At 44.1% G+C, this 21195-nt stretch overlaps 1 protein-coding gene across 1 annotated transcript in view; it reads left to right on the plus strand.

The window, feature by feature from the left end:
* LOC142049296 (microtubule-associated protein 1B-like) overlaps positions 1 to 20583 on the plus strand; it is a 48856-nt gene extending 28273 nt beyond the window's left edge. The window contains exons 5-7 of the mRNA XM_075076838.1: positions 6448 to 12781; positions 17672 to 17910; positions 18823 to 20583. Coding sequence (XP_074932939.1) covers positions 6448 to 12781; positions 17672 to 17910; positions 18823 to 18978 — 6729 coding nt within the window. The 3' untranslated portion in view covers positions 18979 to 20583. The remainder of the gene's footprint in view (positions 1 to 6447; positions 12782 to 17671; positions 17911 to 18822) is intronic.
* The last annotated feature ends 612 nt before the right edge of the window (positions 20584 to 21195 follow it).

Raw genomic sequence — 21195 nt, forward strand, 5'->3', positions numbered from 1 at the left:
CATAGTAAACAAGCTGTCACACTTAATTTGGCTGCTTTGTAAAATATATATTTAAATAAACTATATGGCTGCGTCCCCAGGTATTTAGTTTCCGAAATTAATTAGGTATACTTCAGTGGAGTGAGATTTGAAAGTTCAGCACTGAAAAAGCAAAGTTTGTATGAGGTCCAGTGTGACCTTATCGTATCCATTTGACCCTTTTCTCAAAGCCTCTCTGTTCAACATATGGTTGTAGGGTTGGGAAAAGAACTGGATTCCTGCTCTCTGAAACGTGTGTGATGCCTAAAAGTCACTGTCAGTTCACAGTTAGTTTTCTGTGAAATTGCAAACCCAAGGTTCTTGCATCACTAGCTAATTAGTGACACATAATTATTTTATCACTACATGCAAAACTAGGGGAAAATCCTACCATTACAGTTAAGAAGCCAAACCATTGGCTGGAAAACAGAGCAGTGGTGGTTGTCTATGGGTTACAGCCACCAAGGGATTGCTGCAGTGGTGGGCATGCAGGGCGTACTCCCATGGTCTCTGAGTAAAGCTCACTTGGTTTGTCTCTGCTGCTGGCAGCATGCTCGCCAGCCAGCCAGCATGGCTGTTTTAAAGGGCTGGCTTCCAGCTTATTGTCTCTGAAACCTTGGGCTCCCACTGCTTCTAAAAGATTTCACAAAAGCAAAGAAAGATTATATTTGCCATACTGCAGTCTGTGTGACATTTTTTAAAGGGTCCCATTTATGGCCAATTTTTAGGTGGTCTACAAATTGGAAAAAAGGTTAGAAAAAATTTCAGTCTTTAATAATACTGATATATCTTGGGCTGCCCAGTCCCCTGAGTTGGAGGACCATGACTGCAGGAACAGTGACTTTCCATTTGTGGGCACTGAAATTGTAAGGGACCAGCTGTATCAGCTGAATGTTCATAAGTCCATGGGGCCTGATGGGATTCATCCCAGAATACTGAAGGAGCTAGCAGATGTTACAGCAGGACCCCTCAATCATCTACCAAAGGTCTTAGGAGTTTGGGGAGGTCCCTGCTGACAGGAAGCTAGCCAATGTTATTCCAATTTAAAAGGAAGAGCGTGAGGGAAGACCCAGGGAGCTACAGACCTGTTAGTCTAACCTCAGCACCTGGAAAAATTATGAAGAAGATCATACTGGGTTCTACTAAAAGGCATTTAAAGAACAATGCAACCATCAGCCACAGTCATCATGGGTTCACAAATTTTTAACTAATTTGATATCCTTCTATGATAAGGTCACCTGCCTAGTGGATGAAGGGAAGGTGGTGGATGGAGTTTTTCTGGATTTTAGTAAGGCTTTTGATACTGTCCTTCACAGCATCCTTCTGGACAAGTTGTCCAACTGTGAGATGAGCAGGTTCACGGTGTGCTGGGTGAAGGACTGGCTGAAGGGTAGACCTCAAAGGGTTATAGCGAATGGGACTACATCTGGCTGGTGACCAGTCACCAGCGGTGTGCCTCAGGGCTCAATTATAGGGCCAGATCTGTTCAATATGCTTATCAATGATCTGGATGCAGGAGTTGAGTGCACCATTAGCAAGTTTGCTGATGATACCAAACTGGGAGGTGCTGTTGTCTCTCTTGAGGGACAGGAGGCCTTGCAGAGGGATCTAGATAGATTGATTGGAGCATTGGGCAATGATTAATGGCATGAAATTTAACAAGTCCAAATGCTGGATTCTGCACCTAGGATGGAGTAATGCTGGGCACAAGTATAGTTTGGGAGAGGAGTGGCTGGAGAGCAGCCCTGCAGAAAGGAATCTGGGGGTGCTGGTTGACAGCAGGCTCAACAGGAGTCGGCAGTGTGCCCTGGCAGCCAGGAGGGCAAACCACATCCTGGGGTCCGTCAAACACAATATAACCAGCCAGTCAAAAGAGGTGATTGCCCCACTGTATTCAGCATTGGTGCATCCTCACCTTGAGTACTGTGTACAGTTCTGGGCCTCACAATTTAAGAAGGATATGAAAGTCCTTGAATGTGTCCAGAGGAGGGCAGCAAAGCTGGTGTAAGGGCTAAAAGGCATGTCCTATGAGGAGTGGCTGAGGACTCTGGGCTTGTCTAGTTTGGAGAAAAGGAGGCTGAGGGGCAACCTCATTGTTCATATCTACAGCTTCCTCAGGAGGAGCAGTGGAGAGAGAGGTGCTGATCTCTTCTCCCTGGTATCCAGTGACAGGATGCAGGGGAATGGTTCAAAGCTGCATCAGGGGAGGTTTAAACTGGACATTAGGAAACGTTTCTCTACTGAGAGTTTGGTCAAACACTGGAACAGGCTTCCTAGAGAGTTGCTTGATGCTCCAAGCCTGTCAGTGTTTGAGAGGCCTTTGGACAATGCCCTTAATAACATGCTTTAACTTTTGGTCAGCCCTGAATTGGTCAGGCAGTTGGACTAAATGATTGTTGTAGGTCCCTTCCAACTGAAACAGTTCTATTATTCTATTCTATTCTATTAAGAAATGGCTAGAAAGAAGTGGTTAGTGGTTTCTTAACTAGTGATTAGAAGAAAGAATTCCCGTGGTGTCCTGACCCATAAGCATGTATGGTTTGATGAGTACTGTAGTAAAGTTGGTATTTCTGGTCTCTGTCCATTTTTATTTCACTGGACCAAAACTGAACTATGTCATGGGGTGTGCTTACAAATAAGTAAATACTCTTTGAGGTATAATCTTATTAAGTCCTATTCAGAAATCCATCTCTAGCTTGCAGAACTCCCAGCAGGCAATGTGTAAAAGTGTTGTTTTCAACTTCTTCCATGCCAGAAGATTGAAGATGTCCCATTCCACTGCCTCTGCAACAACAGCTAGCAGAGGAAGATCTTTCTTTTTTACCTTTGTGGTCCAGGGTATGAAACAATCTTGTATTTTCTCTGAGCACCCAACTTGTTGTTTGCCTTTACCAGCTGTAACACCTTTAAAACTTGAGAATTCCTCAACAGATGTATCTCAGTGCTTGAAAAGATGATCAGGTTCACAGATATACTTCTTTGCTCCCAGAGTGAGTTTGAATCCAGAGAAGAGAATGAGCAGTTACATCTCTGCGTTATCAAATACCATAAGCAATGGAATTGTCAATATCCTTTGTGCCACCATTTGAAATGCAAATCTATTAAAGCATTTTCTAGGGCATTCTTGAACTAGCTACTCCTAACAGATATGATCTACATCTGGAATAATTTTTCTCCAACATTTCATTGGCCTGTGCTACCAGTGGCCCAACACTGTCTGCATTATGTATGCCAACTTTCAGGAGCAAAGAAAGTAATAATTTAAAAGTATGAAACAGCAATCCAAATATGGTATAATATAAACTGGATAGGACTAACCCCAAACCTTGGCCCAGTATATTCATTAGCCCATGTCATGGTTTAACCCCAGCCAGCACTCCCCCCACAATGGGATGGGGGAGAGAATTGGAAGGGTAAAAGTGAGAAAACTTGTGGGTTGAGCTAAAGACAGTTTAATAGGGAAAGCAAAAGTCGCACGCACAAGCAAAGCAAAACAAGGAATTCATCCACTAATTCCCATTGGCAAGCAGGTGTTCAGACGCCTCCAGGAATGCAGGGCTCCATCACATGTAACAGTTACTTGGGAAGGCAAACGCCATCACTCTAAATGTCCCCCCTTCCTTCTTCGCTCAGCTCTATATGCTAAGCATGATGTCATATGGTATGGAATATCCCTTTGGTCAGTTGAGGTCAGCTGTCCCACCTGTGTCCCCTCCCAGCTTCTTGTGCACCCCCAGCCTACTCACTGGTGGGGTGGTTTGAGAAGCAGAAAAGGCCTTGACTTCTGTGTAAGCACTGCTCAGCAATAACGAAAACATCTCTGTATTATTGTGCTGGTTTTGGCTTAGTTTTCATCACAGTAGCTAGTATGGGGCTATGTTTTTGATTTGTGCTGAAAACTGTGTTGATAGGAACTGATCTTTTACTACTTTTGTCTCTCCCTAATAATGTGTTTTCAACCCTGACCAGAGACACTGCATAAAGTAGTATGCTTGAGGTCCTAAATCTATTTCAGCGATGTGGTCTGTGCTGCCCCTCTTTTCTTATTTTTGTGGTAAGCAACAGGAATGGTTCTCCTATTTTCCTTATCTTTCATCCTTTTTTGCCTTTACTCCTGTTATTTTGTTTTGCTTTGTTTTCTTCTTTGCTCTTTTTCAGACACAGCTATGTCTGACATAGGGATGAGATTTATACTCCTATCGGATCGTTTGAATACAAAGTAAGGCCAACAAAGATAGATAGAAAATATTTATTTTCTGCTTTATTTAGGTATTTGATGGATTGTTTTTGTTTAGATAACAGCCACTGTATCTTTGTTGAGTTTTATTTTGGTAAATGCTGAAAATAAATTATGTAATACAAAGAAAGAAAATGAGACATACACACACAGAGGCCCACAGAGATTATGGCAGTCAAACATCATTAATTTTTTACATATCCATTTCTTCTGCTGATTCTGCTTGTGGTCCAAGACTTTCAAATTATTCAGCTGTAGCCTAATCTATATCATCTTTATGAAAACTGTTCCTATAGCTTGAACTAACAATTGAGGCTCTGCAAAGAAATTTGTGGTATTTTGCATGATACTGTGCGGGCATATTTTGCACTGACATTTTATGTCTGAATTACTTCTTTAAAGTTTACATAACTTTGTGGTCTCTCTGTTAATAGCAAATAGAACAGAAATGGGCTACATTTAACCTAATTTCCTGTAAAAAAAGTCAAATGAAAGTATCTGTGGAACTGGGAGAAGGTATAAAATATATCATACTTCTTCATGTTTGATGTGTACTAATCTGGAACCACCAGATATTGTTTTTTATTTCAGATTGGAACAGAACAATAGCTCTTCATACTATGGCATAGAACTTTTTGTTTTCTGTGCCTTTATTTCAGTATCTGGTTTTGGTACTAGCATGTTATCAAACACTGTCAAAATTAATGGAGTTATTCCAGATTTTCACTTTTGTGATCCATGAGTTTAAAATCAAAATAATGACAAGAGCATTTTTAACCTTAACACTTTTTTTCTGGCTCTTTCTTCAGCCCTGAGTTTATATTTTTATTTATAAAACTATATATAAAAACACATTGTAAATATATCATATATTGCATAATATGATATAATATGTATTTTTTATATGTTTGTCATGGTTTAACCCCAGCTGGCAACTAAGCACCACACAGCTGCTCGCTCATTTCCCCCACAGTGGGATAGGGGAGAGAATTGGAAGGGCAAAAGTGAGAAAACTCGTGGGTTGAGATAAAGAGCGTTTAATAGGTAAAGCAAAAGCTGTGCACGGAAGCAAAGCAAAACAAGGAATTCATTCACTGCTTCCCATCGTCAGGCAGGTGTTCAGCCATCTCCAGGAAAGCAGGGCTCCATCAAGTGTAACGGTTACTTGGGAAGACAAACGCCATCACTCCGAATGTTCCCCCCTTCCTCCTTCTTCCCCCAGCTTTATATAATGATCATGATGTCATATGATATGGAATATCCCTTTGGTCAGTTTGGGTCAGCTGTCCTGGCTGTGTCCCCTCCCAGCTTCCTGTGCACCCAGCAGAGCACGGGGAGCTGAAAAAGTCCTCGACTAGTGTGAGCACTAATTAGCAACAACTAAAACATCTCCACATTATCACCACTGTTTTCAGTGTAAATCCAAAACATTGCTGCATACTAGCTACTGCGAAGAAAATGAACTATCCCAGTCGAAACCAGGACATGTATATAAATATATGTACCTCACAATCTCACAAATACAAAACGCAACTGTTTTTGGAATTTTGATGCGGTAAATAATTTCTTAGTGTTCTGGAAAACTATCCTGTAGTCAGTCATGCAAATCTGGGAGTCAGGAGCCAGCCTGCAGAAAGAACTGTAGTAATGATGGTGTCGTGGAATACATCCTGTGTGAGGAGGGGGTGGGGAAGGCAGCTGCCCCGGAAGGATGCTGGCCTCCTCTGGGCTGCAGCTATTCTCAGCCTGTTAAGAGGGTGTGCTGTTTCCTTTAGATATTTGGCTGGCTTTTCTGGATGGGCAGGGGTAGCAGGGAGACTCATGAGCCAATGGCTGAGATAGTGGCAAGTCTGGCAGCGTTAGCCTCATAGTCCTCATCCCCTCTAAATATAAAAGCTTGTACTTTCCTCCTATAAAGGGTGGAGGACAGAAGTAACCTTGGGGTACTTTCCTCCTTTGGTCAGTGAGGAAGGGACCTTTCCGCATAAGCTGCTCCGTTGTATTAAAAAAATACAGTAGTAAACTAATTGTGCTAACAGGTTCCTTTACCTTCTAGGATGGGTACTCAACGGTGCAGAAGCAAATGAAAAAGGTTTTATCTATCTGATCAGGGAATATTATGTTCTGACATTAATTGTAATTTAAAAATGAATTTACATGCATTTTCTTTCATTTTTGTTTTACAACCCTAGATTGGTGAATTATTGAGCACCACACACCCTGCCAACAAAGCCAGCTTAACTCTTTTCTGCCCTGAGGAAGGAGACTGGAAAAATTCCAACCTTGACAGACACAACCTTCAAGACTTTATTAACATTAAACTCAACTCAGCTTCCATGTTGCCCGAAATGGAAGGACTCTCTGAATTCACAGAGTATCTGTCAGAATCAGTAGAAGTGCCATCACCCTTTGACATTTTGGAACCTCCAACTTCAGGAGGCTTCTTGAAACTCTCCAAACCCTGCTGTTATATTTTCCCAGGTGGAAGAGGAGACTCTGCATTGTTTGCAGTGAATGGATTCAACATGCTTATCAATGGAGGATCTGAAAGAAAATCTTGCTTTTGGAAACTTATCCGTCACTTGGACAGGGTAGATTCCATTCTACTCACTCACATCGGAGATGATAACCTGCCAGGAATCAATAGCATGCTTCAGCGAAAGATAGCTGAATTAGAAGAGGAACAGTCCCAAGGGTCTACTACCAACAGCGACTGGATGAAAAATCTGATCTCACCTGATTTAGGAATTATATTCCTTAATGTACCTGAGAATCTGAAGAACCTGGATCCTAACTTCAGAATAAAAAGGAGTGTAGAAGAAGCTTGTTTTACTCTCCAGTGTTTACATAAATTGTCTATGAAACCAGAACCTCTTTTCAGAAATGTAGGAAATACCATTGACCCCATCATTTTATTTCAGAAAATGGGAGTTGGCAAACTTGAGATGTATGTGCTTAATCCTATCAAAAATAGCAAAGAGACGCAATATTTTATGCAACAGTGGAGTGGTACTAGCAAAGATACAGCTGAATTCCTGCTACCAAATGGCCAGGAACTAGGCATTCCATTATCCTATTTCACGTCTGTCTCATCCCTGATTGTGTGGCATCCAGCTAATCCTGCAGAAAAAATAATCCGAGTTCTGTTTCCTGGAAACAGCACCCAATATAATATTCTAGAAGGACTAGAAAAGCTCAAACACTTAGACTTCCTTAAACAACCAATGGTTACACAGAAAGACCTAACTGGGAACATTGCTAGTCCAGCTGTGAAACAAGCAAAGTTGAAACAACGAACAGACAGCAAGGAGAGTCTGAAGCCTGCTGCAAAGACACCACCAAGCAAGCCTGTCAGAAAGGAATCTAAGGAAGAAACACCAGAGCCTGCAAAACCTAGTCCAGCACCAGAAAAGCTTCAGAAATTGGAAAGCAAAGAAAAAGTTCCAGTTAAAAAAGAGAAACCAGCAAAAGTGGAGACCAAACCTATAGTGGCAGAAAAAGATGTAACAAGTAAAGAAGAGCAATTAGTAAAATCTGAAACTCCTGAAAAACAAGCTACAGATGTAAAACAAAAAGTGGCAAAGGATAAGCCAGTGAAAAAGGAAGCCAAAGCAAAACCTGAAGAAAAGAAAGAGGAAAAAGAAAAAACAAAGAAAGAGGTTTCTAAAAAAGAGGAGAAAACACCCATCAAAAAAGAGGAAAAACCCCAAAAAGAAGAGATCAAGCAAGAAGTTAAAAAAGAGGTGAAAAAGGAAGAGAAGAAGGAAACTAAGAAGGAAGTAAAGAAAGAAGCTCCACCAAAGGAAGCTAAAAAAGAAGGTAAAAAAGAAGAGAAGGAAATTAAGAAGGAAGAAAAAGAAGTGAAAAAGGACATCCAAAAGGTTCCTAAAGAAAAAAAGAAGACAGCTGCTCCTTCAACTGAAGTAAAAAAACTAGCAGCAAAGCCTAAACCACGAAAGAAGGAGGAACCTGCTAAAAAAGAAGCAGTAACTGCTGGAAAGCCAAAGGAAAAAGGAAAAATTAAGTCTGTGAAGAAGGAGATCAAGGTCAGTGGGCCGCAAGCTGCCCTTGCAGCAGCTGGAGCCGCCACCACAACTGTAGCAGCTGCAGAAATTACAGGTAGTGGAAAAGAACTTGAAGTGGAGAGATCCCTTATGTCTTCACCAGAGGATTTAACAAAAGACTTTGAGGAATTAAAAGCTGAAGAAGTAGAAACAATAAAAGAAACAAAACCTCAAGTTGCACTTATAGAGGATGAACTGAAACTCCCTGGCACAGAACAAAAAGAGGCCTTTGAAGTCCAAAAAAAAAAATTAGATAATGAAGGACCTGCCGAGTCCTCTGATGAAGGCATAACTACCACAGAGGCTGAGGGTGAGTGTGAACAAACACCTGAAGAATTGGAGCCTGTGGAAAAGCATAGGGTTGATGACAATGAAAAGTTTGAAGATGAGGGATCTGGCTTGGAAGAATCATATGAAGCAGGACGTTATGAGGAAAAGGCAGAGACAGAAGAAGCTGAAGAACGAGGTGAAGATGAGGAAGAAAAGACACCACTGGACACCACAAAACCATATATGGAGGAAGCAAGAAAAATGGAAGAGAGTTCAGAAGAAATAATGGCTGAAGCAGATGCTAACATTAAAGCAAAAAAATATATTGAAATGGCAGATGATGAGGCATCAGATGAACGGGCTGAGGAAGACAGGGAAGAAGCAGTAGAAAAGGCAGAAACTGAAGAGACTGAAGAAGAGGAGGAAGACAAAGCAGAAGACATCGGAGATGAAGAGGAGACTGAAAAAATAGAAGCTGAAGAAGATGACGTGATGGCTGTGGTAGACAAAGCTGGAGAAACTGGTGAAGTTGAAGAGAAATATGGCCTACTCATAATTACACCAACAAAATGCTCAGAGCCTCAGTCTCCAGCAGTTGAACCAGCCTCTTCTATCCATGATGAAACATTACCTGGTGGTTCAGAAAGTGAAGCCGCTGTTTCTGATGAAGACAGAGAAGATCAACCTGAGGAATTCACTGCTACTTCAGGTTATACACAGTCTACCATTGAAATATCCAGTGAACCAACGCCAATGGATGAAATGTCTACACCCCGGGATGTCATGAGTGATGAAACTAACAATGAAGAAAGCGAGTCACCTTCTCAGGAGTATATGAACATTACCAAGTATGAGACATCACTGTATTCTCAAGAATTTGCTAGACCTAAACTTTCTCCACTTCTGGATGCTTTTAATGGATTATCAGAAGGATCCAAAACAGAGGCCACAGAAGGTAAAGACTATAATGCCTCAGCTTCTACCATCTCACCACCTTCTTCATTAGAGGAAGACAAATTCTGCAAATCTGCATTCCAAGATATATATTGGCAAAAAGGAAGTGAAATCCAAGGCACTGCCAAATTAGAAATCAAAGAACCCTATCCAGACGATGGTGGAAAACATAGTCCAGCCAGGAGTCCAGCTGAGAGTTTGTCCCCTCCATTACCTGTTGCCAAAACACCCCTGAATGAACGTAGTGTGAACTTTTCACTCACTCCCAATGAGATCAAGGTTGCAGCTGATCCTGTCCCCATTGCTACATTGCCTGATGTACATCAAGAAGTTGCCAAAGAGCACTGTGCAAGCCCTGAAGATAAAACATTAGAAGTAGCATCTCCCTCACAGTCTGCTGCTGGTAGTGCTGGCCACACACCTTATTATCAGTCTCCCACTGATGAAAAATCCAGTCAGCTTCCCTGTGAAACCGGTGAAAAGTCAACAGAAGCTCCTGTTAGCTTTGAACTCAGTGAAGTCAAAGATGAGTCTGCAAAACCCAGAATAAGCCCTATGGATGAGCCTGTACCAGATTCAGAATCTCCTATTGAAAAGGTTCTCTCACCTCTACGGAGTCCACCACTGATAGGTTCAGATACCACTTATGATACATTTTTGAGTGCTGATGTAAAGTCTCCCACCAGAGATTATGGAAGTCCTTCTGAGAGGAAACCTGAAAAAGAAAAATCACCTGTTCAGATGAGCCCAGCTTCTGAAGCCAGCTCTGTGGGCCTTTTCCAAGAAAAACAAGATGAAAAAAGCATGGAGTTTATGGTAATTAAGGAAGGCTTCAGCCTAGAAAGGAAAATGGAGGATACAGAACCCAGCAGCTCCCAATCTTCACTGGTCTTGGATGAGCAGAAGTTAGCAGGTGATCTCTCACCTACTCAAATAGATATCGGTCAGTTTGTTTCTTTAAAAGAAGACACCAAAATGTCAATTTCTGAAGGCACTGTTTCTGACAAGTCTGCAACTCCAGTTGATGAGGTTGTAGCAGAAGACACCTATTCCCATATAGAAGGAGTAGCTTCTGTCTCTACAGCATCTGTTGCTACTAGTTCATTTCCAGAACCAATTACTGATGATGTATCTCCTTCTTTGCATGCTGAGGTTGGATCCCCCCACTCTACTGAAGTTGATGATTCCCTTTCAGTGTCAGTTGTACAAACACCAACAACGTTTCAGGAAACAGACATGTCTCCATCTAAGGAAGAGTGTCCAAGGCCCATGTCAATTTCTCCACAAGATTTCTCACCTAAAACTGCAAAATCAAGAACCCCAGTGCATGATCACAGATCTCCTGAACAGTCAACTATGTCAGCAGAATTTGGTCAGGAGTCCCCTGAGCAGTCTTTAGCAATGGACTTTAGTAGGCAATCTCCAGACTATCCTACTGTAGGCACTAGTATACACCATATATCTGAAAATGGACCAACAGAAGTAGATTATAGCCATTCAGATATACAGGAGCCTAGTTTTGCACAGAAGGTTTCCCCTGTGGAGCAGTCATCTTACTCTCAGGAGAAGGATATTTCAGAAATTATTTCAGTTTCACAAATTGAAGCTTCATCCTCAACTTCATCAGCTCATACACCTTCCCAGTTAACTTCGCCACTGCCAGAAGAAACTTTTTCAGGTTCTGTTCCGCCCACAGATATGTCACTACATTCTTCTTTTACCTCAGAAAAGGTGCAGAGCCTAGGAGAAAAGCTGTCACCAAAGTCTGACCTATCTCCATTAACTCCAAGGGAATCTTCTCCTCTGTACTCTCCTAGTTTTCCAGATTCACCTCCTGCAATCACAGAAGTGGTGTCAGCTAGTCACACATCTTCGTTGTTGCTGCAAGTGTCCTCTGTCAAAGCATTTGGTTACCAGGAACCCCTAACAAAGCACAGTCCAGAACCTTTAATCAGACCAGAAAAAGATCCAGAGAAAAGCAGCAGGTCACCAGAACAACTTAGTTATTCTTACAAGGCCACAGAGAAAACTACTAGGTCACCAGAGGATAGTAACTACTCCTATGAGGCAGTTGCAAAATCTAGATCACCTCAGGCCACAGATTATTCCTGTGAGATAACAGGGAAAGCTACTAGGTCACCTGAGGCCACAGACTATTCTTATGAGATGACAGGGAAAACCACGAGGTCACCAGGAGTCACAGATTTCTATTCCTATGAGATAATTGGGAAAGCCACCAAACCACTTGATATCGCAGATTATTCCTATGAGAGAATTGGGAAAGCTGCCAGATCACCTGATGCTATGGATTACTCCTATGAAACAACAGGGAAAGCCACCAGCTCACCTGAAGCCACAGATTACTCATTTGAGACAAATGGGAAAACTGCCAGGTCATCCAAAGCTACTAGCTATTCCTATGAAGCAAGTGCACATTTTACTCCAGGAAAATCATTAGCAGAATCACGTCAAGATGTTGACTTATGCCTTGTGTCCTCCTGCGAATATAAACATCCTAAAACTGAACTTTCACCCTCATTTATCAACCCAAATCCCCTTGAGTGGTTTGCAAGTGAAGAACAGTCTCAAAGTCAAGAGAAGCGTTTAACTCAATCTGGGGGAGCCCAGCCACCTTCTGTGGGAAAGCAGCAAGGGTGGCAGCATGACGAAACCCCTCCCACGTCTGTGAGCGAGTCTGCCCCATCTCAGACTGATTCAGATGTTCCCCCTGAGACTGAGGAATGCCCTTCCATCACTGCAGATGCTAACATTGACTCAGAAGATGAGTCAGAAACCATTCCAACGGACAAGACAATTGCATACAAACAAATTGACCCGCCACCTATCCCGATGCAGGATCACAGACCTTCCCCTAGGCACCCTGATGTCTCCATGGTTGATCCAGAGACTTTGCCCGTCGATCAGACTTTAGGTAAACCTTTGAAGAAGGACCTCAAAGAAAAGGCAAAGACAAAAAAGCAGGGTGCTAAGACCAAGTCATCTTCTCCTGTTAAAAAAAGTGATGGCAAATCAAAGCAAGTGGCTTCACCAAAACCAGCTGTAAAAGAATCTTTAGACAAAATTTCCAGAACAGCTTCTCCAAAAAAAGAGTCTGTGGAGAAGGCAACCAAAAATATCTCTAATCCAGAAGTGAAGTCTCGAATGGAAGAGAAAGATAAGGACACCAAGAATGCAGCAAATACAACATCATCTAAGTCAGCAAAGACTGCAACCACAGGTAAAGACAGATAGGAGTTCCCTAATGTTAAGATTTTCTTAGTTGTTGCAGTGAAGTTAGGCTGCCTTTATATCACCTGAGAATGTGGTTTGTAGCAAACCCCCAAAGAAAGCCCATGTTTTAAATATAAATCTGGTGTGTTAAGACCACGTTTAAATGATTGAAATTCACTGAATTAACTTTTGCAATCTGAGAAATTTGATGTGTCAGTTTGTGGCAGTCAGCAACGAACGCAGCAGCAGCAGCAACAGTAAGTTCTGCAGCTGGGCGCTAGATTGGGGCAGACAAGGGGGTTCCCGGAGCCAGGGAAGCCCGAGAAAGAGCAGAGCAGTCCACCAGGTCCCAGAAGCTCTTGCAAGCAAGGCTGATGAGGCCTGGACATTGCCAGGAGCAACTGCAGGAGATTTAAACAGCCCCAGGGAGCACGAGTGACCAGGAGCACAGTGAAAAGGACGGGCAACCAGGGTGTGGCACATCAGCTGGGGTGTGGTGCTGCAGTTTGTGCAGGCAGGGTGAGGAGGGAGGGTGCTGCATCCTGCTTGTAGGCCCACAGCCCAGGGAAGTTCTCTAGGTCTCTGCCAGGATGGTGGGCACTCACCTCAGACTTAAAACCAGTGTCCCCATAGCAAAAGCCCCAGAGATGTCTGATGCATCCACCCAGATGGGACTGGTAAGGAAGGAGGCTTCAGTACAGGCAGTAGGTTGCAACAAGTACCCCGACCCTTCTCCTAGTATGAAGGTAAGTACCTGCACAAGGTGTGTACAGGTTGATGATCTGTTGCGCCAGGTGGCTGAGTTGCAGAAAACAGTTAGAAGGCTGCGTGGTATTAGTGGAGCTGAGGCGGAGATAGGTGGTTTCAGAACCACGTTCCTGTAGCGGACACCACTGAGAATGAGGCACCTTGGACCCTGGTGACCCACAAAAGAAGGGCTCTGCTTCAGCCCCCACCTTCCATCATCACTACCAACAACAGATATGAAGCTTTAGCAGCTGCAGACACTGACGAGCAAGGGCTGCAAGGTGCATCTGTACCAGCAACACAGAACAGATACCGTAAAAAGAAGAGATGAATGCTCGTAGTGGGTGACTGTTAAAAGGCACTGAGGCACCCATCTGCTGACCTGACAGGGAGTCACGAGAGGTTTGCTCCATTCCAGGAGCAAGATCCGAGACATCGCAGAGAGGGTGCCACAACTTGTCAAGAGCACAGACTACTATCTGCTGTTACTCTTCCATGTGGGCAAAAATGATGCTGTAAGCCAGAGCCTGGGCAGAACTAAGGAAGCCCTGGGGAAGCAAGTGAAAAATATTGGTGTCCAAGTTATCTTCTCCTTCATCTTACCTGTTGGAGAAAAATGGGCAACTAGAAATAGGCGAATAATACAAATCAACTCCTGGTTACGTGGCTGGTGCCAACGTGAGGGTTTTGGCTTTTATGACAATGGGACATTCTTCAGCAACCATAGCCTGCTAGGGAGGGATGGAATCCACCTGTATGGAAGGGGCAAGGGAATCTTTGGCAGCAGGCTGGCCAACTTGGTGAGGAGGTCTTTAAACTGAGAAAGATGGGGGGTGGGGGCCAAAGTGGCACTGCTAATGACATCACATCCAACAGGGGAATAAGCCAGGTCAACCAGAGCAGCAACAAAGGTGCCTTATCTGCCTCACTAGATGACACCCAGGGGACCAGCCACCTCAAGGGTGTGCATGGCTATAGTGGGCCCTCATGTACCCCTCCAGGGAAACCTGCACGCTCAAGTACCTCTCTGAAATGCCTGTACACCAACACACGCAGCGTGGGGAATAAACAGGAGAAACCAGAGATCTGTGTGCGGTCGCAGGGCCACGATCTGATTGCAATTACAGAGGCATGGTGGGATAGCTCACATCACTGGAATGCTGTCATGGATGGCTACAGGCTTTTCAGGAAAAATAGACCAGAGAGGCAAGGTGGGGGAGTTGCTCTTTATGTGAGGAAGCAAATTGAATGCATCAAACTCTGCCTAGGAGCGGAAGGAGAACAAGTTGAGAGCTTGTGGGTAAAAATTAAGGGGCGGCCAAATATGGGCAACACTGCTGTGGGCATTTGCTACAGGCCACCTGATCAAGAAGAGGTACTTGATGAAGCTGTCTACAGACAGCTGGCAGTAGCCTCACAATTGCAGGCCCTGGTCCTCATGGGGGACTTCAACCACCCTGATACTTGGTGGAAAAGCAACACAGCAAGGCATGCACAGTCCAGGAGGTTCCTGCAGAGCATCGAGGATAACTTTTTGACACAGGTGGTGGAGGACCCAATGAGGCAAGATGTGCTGCTGGACCTTATACTAGCAAACAAAGAAGGTCTGGTTGAGGATGTGAGGGTTGGGGGTAGCCTTGGCTGCAGTGACCATGAGATGGTGGAGTTCAGGATCCTGCGAAGTAGAAGCAGGAAAAAAAGTAGGATTACAACCCTGGACTTCATGAGAGCCAACTATGGCCTCTTCAAAGACCTGCTTGGAGGAATCCCATGGGCTAGGGCTCTAGAAGGTAGGGGAGTCCAAGAGATCTGGTTAATATTCAAGGACCACTTCCTCCAAGCTCAAGATTGGTGCATCCCTGTGAGGAAGAAGTCAAGCAGAGGAGCCAGGAAACCTGCATGGATGAGCAAAGAGCTTCTACAAAAACTCAAATGGAAGAGGGAGGTTCACAGTATGGAAAAAGAGACTGGCCACTTGGGAGGAATATAGGAATGTTGTCAGGGTATGCAGAGATACAACAAAGAAGGCCAAGGCCCACTTGGAACTAAATCTGCAAGGTATGTCGAGGATAACAAGAAGGGCTTCTTTAAACACATCAGCAGTAAAGGAAAGACTGGGGAAACTGTGGGCCCACTGCTGAACGAGGTGGGTACCCTGGTGATGCAGGATGCAGAGAAGGCAGATTTACTGAATGCGTTCTTTGCTTCAGTCTTTATTGATAAGGCTGGCCCTCAGGCATCCCAGCCCCCAGAGGAGAGAGAAAAATTCTTTAGAAAGGAGGCCTTCCCCTTGGTTGAGGAGGATTGGGTCAGAGATCACCTAGGCAAACTGCATCCTTGCATATCCATGGGCCCCGATGGGATGCATCCACGAGTGCTGAAGGAGCTGGTGGATGTTCTTGCCAAGCCACTCTCCATTATCTTTGAAAGGATGTGGAGGACAGGAGAGGTGCCCGAGGACTGGAGGACAGCAAATGTCACTCCAGTCTTCAAAAAGGGCAAGAAGGAGGACCTGGGAAACTATAGGCCAGTCAGCCTCACCTCCATCCCTGGAAAGGTGATGGTACAGTTCATTCTGGAGGTCACCTCCAGGCACGTAGAGGAAAATAAGGTTATCAGAGGTAGTCAACATGGATTCACCAGGGGGAGATCATGCTTGACCAATCTGATAGGGACAGAGTATAACCTCAGCAAGTTTGCTGACGATGCCAAGCTGGGAGGAGTGGCTGATATACCAGAAGACTGTGCTGCCATCCAATGAGACCTGGACAGCTTGGAGAGCTGGGCTGAGGGGAACCTGATGAAATTCAACAAGAGCAAGTGCAAGGTCCTGCACCTGGGGAGGAACAACCCCATGCACCAGTACAGGTTGGGGGGGCTGACCTACTGGAAAGTGGCTCTGCTGAGAAGGACCTTGGAGTGCTGGTGGGCAGCAAGCTGACCCTGAGCCACCGATGTGCCCTTGTGGCCAAGAAGTCCAACAGTATCCTGGGTTGCATAAGAAGGAGTGTGGCCAACAGGTCGAGGGAGGTTATCTTTCCCCTCTACTCTGCCCTAGTGAGACTGAATTTGGAGTACTGTGTCCTGTTCTGGGCCCTCTAGTTCAAGAAGGACAGGGAACTGCTTGAGGAAGTCCAGCAGAGAGCTACCAAGATGATCAGGGGACTGGAGTATCTCTCTTATGAGGAAAGGCTGAGAGACTTGGGTTTGTTAAGCCTGGAGAAGAGAAGACTGAGGGTGGATCTCATCAATGCTTATAAATATCTAAAGGGTGGGTGTCAGGAGGATGGGGCTAGACTCTTTTCAGTAGTGCCCAACGACAGGACATGGGGCAATGGGCACAAGTTGGAATACAGGAAGTTCCAGCTAAGCATGAGAAAAACTTCTTTACTGTGAGGGTGCCAGAGCAGTGGAACAGGCTGCCATGAGAGGTTGTGGAGTCTCCTTCCCTGGAGACATTCAAAACCCACCTGGATGCGGTCCTGTGCCTCCTGCTTTAGGTGTGCCTGCTCAAGCAGTGGGGTTGGACTAGATGATCTCCAGAGATCCCTTCGTACCCATACCATTCTGTGATATAGTAGCTTCCTGCTTCACCGGTAAGACAGCCTGAGCATAGAACAGCTACTATGTCTTGGTATGTGCTGATTCTCCAAATCTCAGGACCACTTTTGCATGGCTCCCTGTGTGACCTTAGCTTTTATAATCATGCATATCTGAGACTTTTGAAAAGCTCGCCTTCTTAACTTGGAAAATAATACTGACATTTATTGAATGGTAATTGAGTAATCACGGCCCTGTGTAGTAATTGTTGGATAATAGTAGTATATTACTGGGAAAGTTTCAGTCAAATGTTGGTTATGTGTTAGTGAGTTTTTAATGTATTGTATAGTTAGTTACTTTTATTCCTTTTTTTTTTTTCTCCCAGTACAATTGTAATTGGCACACAACAAAGCTGGAACATGTCATTAGATGTAGGAGTGTAGTGCCATAATTGTTTCAGGAGACACAGAAGAAATACAGTTATAGCTCTGTAATGCTTAACCAACACTAGCAATTTTAAGAATATCATCTCAGCAGTTATAATGGTAATTAATAAATGCATGTTTTTAACGAGCCTGTGATATATTCTTCTATTGTTTGATTTCCAAAGGACCTGGGAATAGTAAGTCAGTAAAATCTACAGCGGTGCCTCCAGGACCTCCAGTGTATTTGGATCTGGTATACATTCCCAACCACAGCAATAGCAAGAATGTCGACGTTGAGTTTTTCAAGCGGGTGCGGTCATCCTACTACGTGGTGAGCGGGAACGATTCTGCAGCCGAGGAGCCAAGCAGGGCTGTTCTGGACTCCCTGCTAGAGGGCAAGGCCCAGTGGGACACTAACATGCAGGTAGGCTCTTCACTAGTATTTCTACCTGGAAATGTAATCTTCTCTGGGAAGAAACTACCAGAAGCCAGAGCACCTCTCGAGTGGGCAGCAGCTGCTGGGGACAGGAGTTCCCAGCCTAGGCACCTTGTTTCACCAGTAATGTGAGAGGACACCCAAGTGACACACAGAGCTGCACCATATTCAGCTGCTCCCCCATTTCTGGCCTTTATGATCTATCTCTGGAGGACAGCAGTTGGGAACTGGTTTACAGGGCCATTTGGCTATTTCATCTTGTTGCTATACCATATATGATCCAAGTTTGGAAATTTTGCAGTTTGTAAGTAGGAAAGAAAAGTGAATGGTTCATGGTTTATATGGTAATCACATACACTTGGAAACTTCATGTGCCTTTCCAACATAATAAATAAGTGAAATAAATAATTTGAGGGTGCCAGAGCAGTGGAACAGGCTGTCCAGAGAGGTTGTGGAGTCTCCTTCCCTGGAGACATTCAAAACCCACCTGGATGCGGTCCTGTGCCCCCTGCTCTGGGTGTGCCTGCTCAAGCAGTGGGGTTGGACAAGATGATCTCCAGAGATCCCTTCCAACCCCTACCATTCTGTGATTCTGTAAACAAAATATTTGGTCATAATCTGAAGAGCTATCGGTGCAGGCTACAGACTGCTACTTCTCTGGAAAGTTGCATCTCAGCACCTTAGAGAACCAAGGTTTTATTTTGATAAACTGCTTCTTTACAGTAATTTTATCTTATCTACATGTTTGTTTATTTCCTTTATTTAAGTATTTATTGCATAAAGATCCACTCTTTCCAAAAAGGAATCATACTTGTTGGCCAGGACTTCTTACAAAGATATTTTTCTTATCAGTTGTTTCTGTTGTCCATTCCTCAGGAGTTCTCCTGTTTTGTGTTGCAGGTGACCTTAATCCCAACCCATGACTCAGAAGTGATGAGGGAATGGTACCAAGAGACGCATGAGAAACAGCAGGACCTCAACATCATGGTTTTGGCAAGCAGCAGCACTGTTGTTATGCAGGATGAATCTTTTCCCGCATGCAAGATTGAACTGTAAGAATGAGACCATGCACCACAAGATTTAACTTTGTTTCCTGAAATTCTTCAGTTTGAAAATACCTTTTCTAAAAATTCAACCCATCTATTTCAACTGCTGAACTGTATACCTGCAAAATGCTATACTGTATCATGGTGATGCAAGTCACTAGTATTTTTCAGTCTTTGCTGATTGCTAAGGGAAATAACAGTATTCCCATAGTAGGGTTCAAAATTACTGCGAAAATACAGATCCAGTTTCATCTCCGCTGAATGTTTGGAAAGCATGTACTAGCAATCTCAACTGACTTCTGCCAGGTAGAGGTATTTGCCCTCTAAAGAAACACAAAGAGAGAGAAAGAGAGAGAGGGGTAGGAGGAGAAAGTAATAATTATACCTCCAGTAGTCTCATGGCAATAGCTGTATCACTTACTGCAGTCTGTTTATGCATTCACATGAAAAGGAGGTTTTAAATTTGTATCAATCATCTGAGCTATCACAAAGGAGGTCCTTACTTTACAGAATTAAGTTAGTTAGAAAATAAGAAGTAGAATGTGGCTAGGAAGGAACAGACAACCTAAACGCTCATTAGCAGTTTTCCACTTTAATTTGAACTCTGCATAATGACATACCATAGCAATCATAGGCCAAATATGCACGTAGTCTGAACCCCATGCAGAATTCTAAAACCTTTCTTTCGACATGCAGAATTGTTGGTCTAAGGCATTCTCCCAGTAAAAATCCACTCACTCCAATCAGAGCTGACCAGTCCATATGCTTGAACACCCATATCCACTGTCAATTAACTGAAGCAAAATACCAAACAGTTGGGAGTACATACAGTAGACAATTTGCCTTAGAAAGTGACTTGGATGTACAAAGAAACTTGATGCACTTATTTTTTAATGTTGAGACAGCAAATTTATAAAACATCTGTGTAGGATCTTAGTTACACCAGTAAAGAAGTGTGAGTGTGCATGTGTGGTGCTAGAAACCTATCTGACTGGTCAAACAGCTTGGTGCTATGACTTATGTATGTTAGTTCTGTGAACAATTCATTGATGCATCAGGACAGCTCAACAAGGCAAGATGAGCATATTTTTTTTTTAAAGCTTCTTTTGTACTTTGGAAGCAAGATTGGAGTGGTGTCCAGTATCAGAGTTGCAAAACTTAGTGAAACATTCAGGATGATGAAAAAGGTTACCTGCGAGTCTGTACAGTATTCAACCTTCCTTTATCTTACCTTATTTTATGTGTTTAATTTAAGGCTAAATATGGGAACAAATGTACAGAAACCTTTTATTTTTAGTGATGTGTGAACTTTTAATAGATTTTTAACAAAAATTTTCATTTACAGGAAAATGCAAAGAAAAATTTTTCAGGTGAAGGCAAATTTTTAGTAGTTTTGTAAGATACCTTAATAATGTTGCTTAAGGTTCTAGTGAGAATGGATGTTGAGGTAAGATTTATTGAAAATAGTCAGCTGCTGATACCTTTTTGGGGTGGGGGAGAGGCATCCTGGTAGTAAAATTAATCTATTGATGATGACAGAAAATGGGATTTGAAATGTTGATTGCCTAATATTTACAAGGGTGTAACTTACATTCTCAATCCTTACAAGATCTTGAAAAAAGATAGAATAAGCAATAAGCCAAAATCAGTCTCCCTTCCCCTTCCTTCCCTCCCCTCCCTTCCCTCCCTTCCTTCCCTCCCCCTCCCTCCCCCTCCCTCCCCTTCCCTCCCCTTCCCTCCCCTTCCCTCCCCTTCCCTCCCCTTCCCTCCCCTTCCCTCCCCTTCCCTTCCCTCCCCTCCCCTTCCCTCCCCTCCCCTCCCCTTCCCTCCCCTCCCCTCCCCTTCCCTCCCCTCCCCTCCCCTCCCCTCCCCTCCCCTTCCCTCCCCTTCCCTTCCCTCCCCTTCCCTTCCCTCCCCTCCCCTCCCCTCCCCTCCCCTCCCCTTCCCTCCCCTCCCCTCCCCTCCCCTTCCCTCCCCTCCCCTCCCCTCCCCTTCCCTCCCCTTCCCTTCCCTCCCCTCCCCTCCCCTCCCCTCCCCTCCCCTCCCCTTCCCTCCCCTCCCCTCCCCTTCCCTCCCCTCCCCTCCCCTCCCCTCCCCTCCCCTCCCCTTCCCTTCCCTTCCCTCCCCTTCCCTCCCCTTCCCTTCCCTCCCCTCCCCTTCCCTCCCCTTCCCTTCCCTTCCCTTCCCCTTCCCTTCCCTTCCCTCCCCTTCCCTCCCCTTCCCTTCC

Source organism: Phalacrocorax aristotelis, chromosome W (assembly GCF_949628215.1).
Source record: "Phalacrocorax aristotelis chromosome W, bGulAri2.1, whole genome shotgun sequence".
Classification (NCBI taxonomy): Eukaryota; Metazoa; Chordata; class Aves; order Suliformes; family Phalacrocoracidae; genus Phalacrocorax; species Phalacrocorax aristotelis.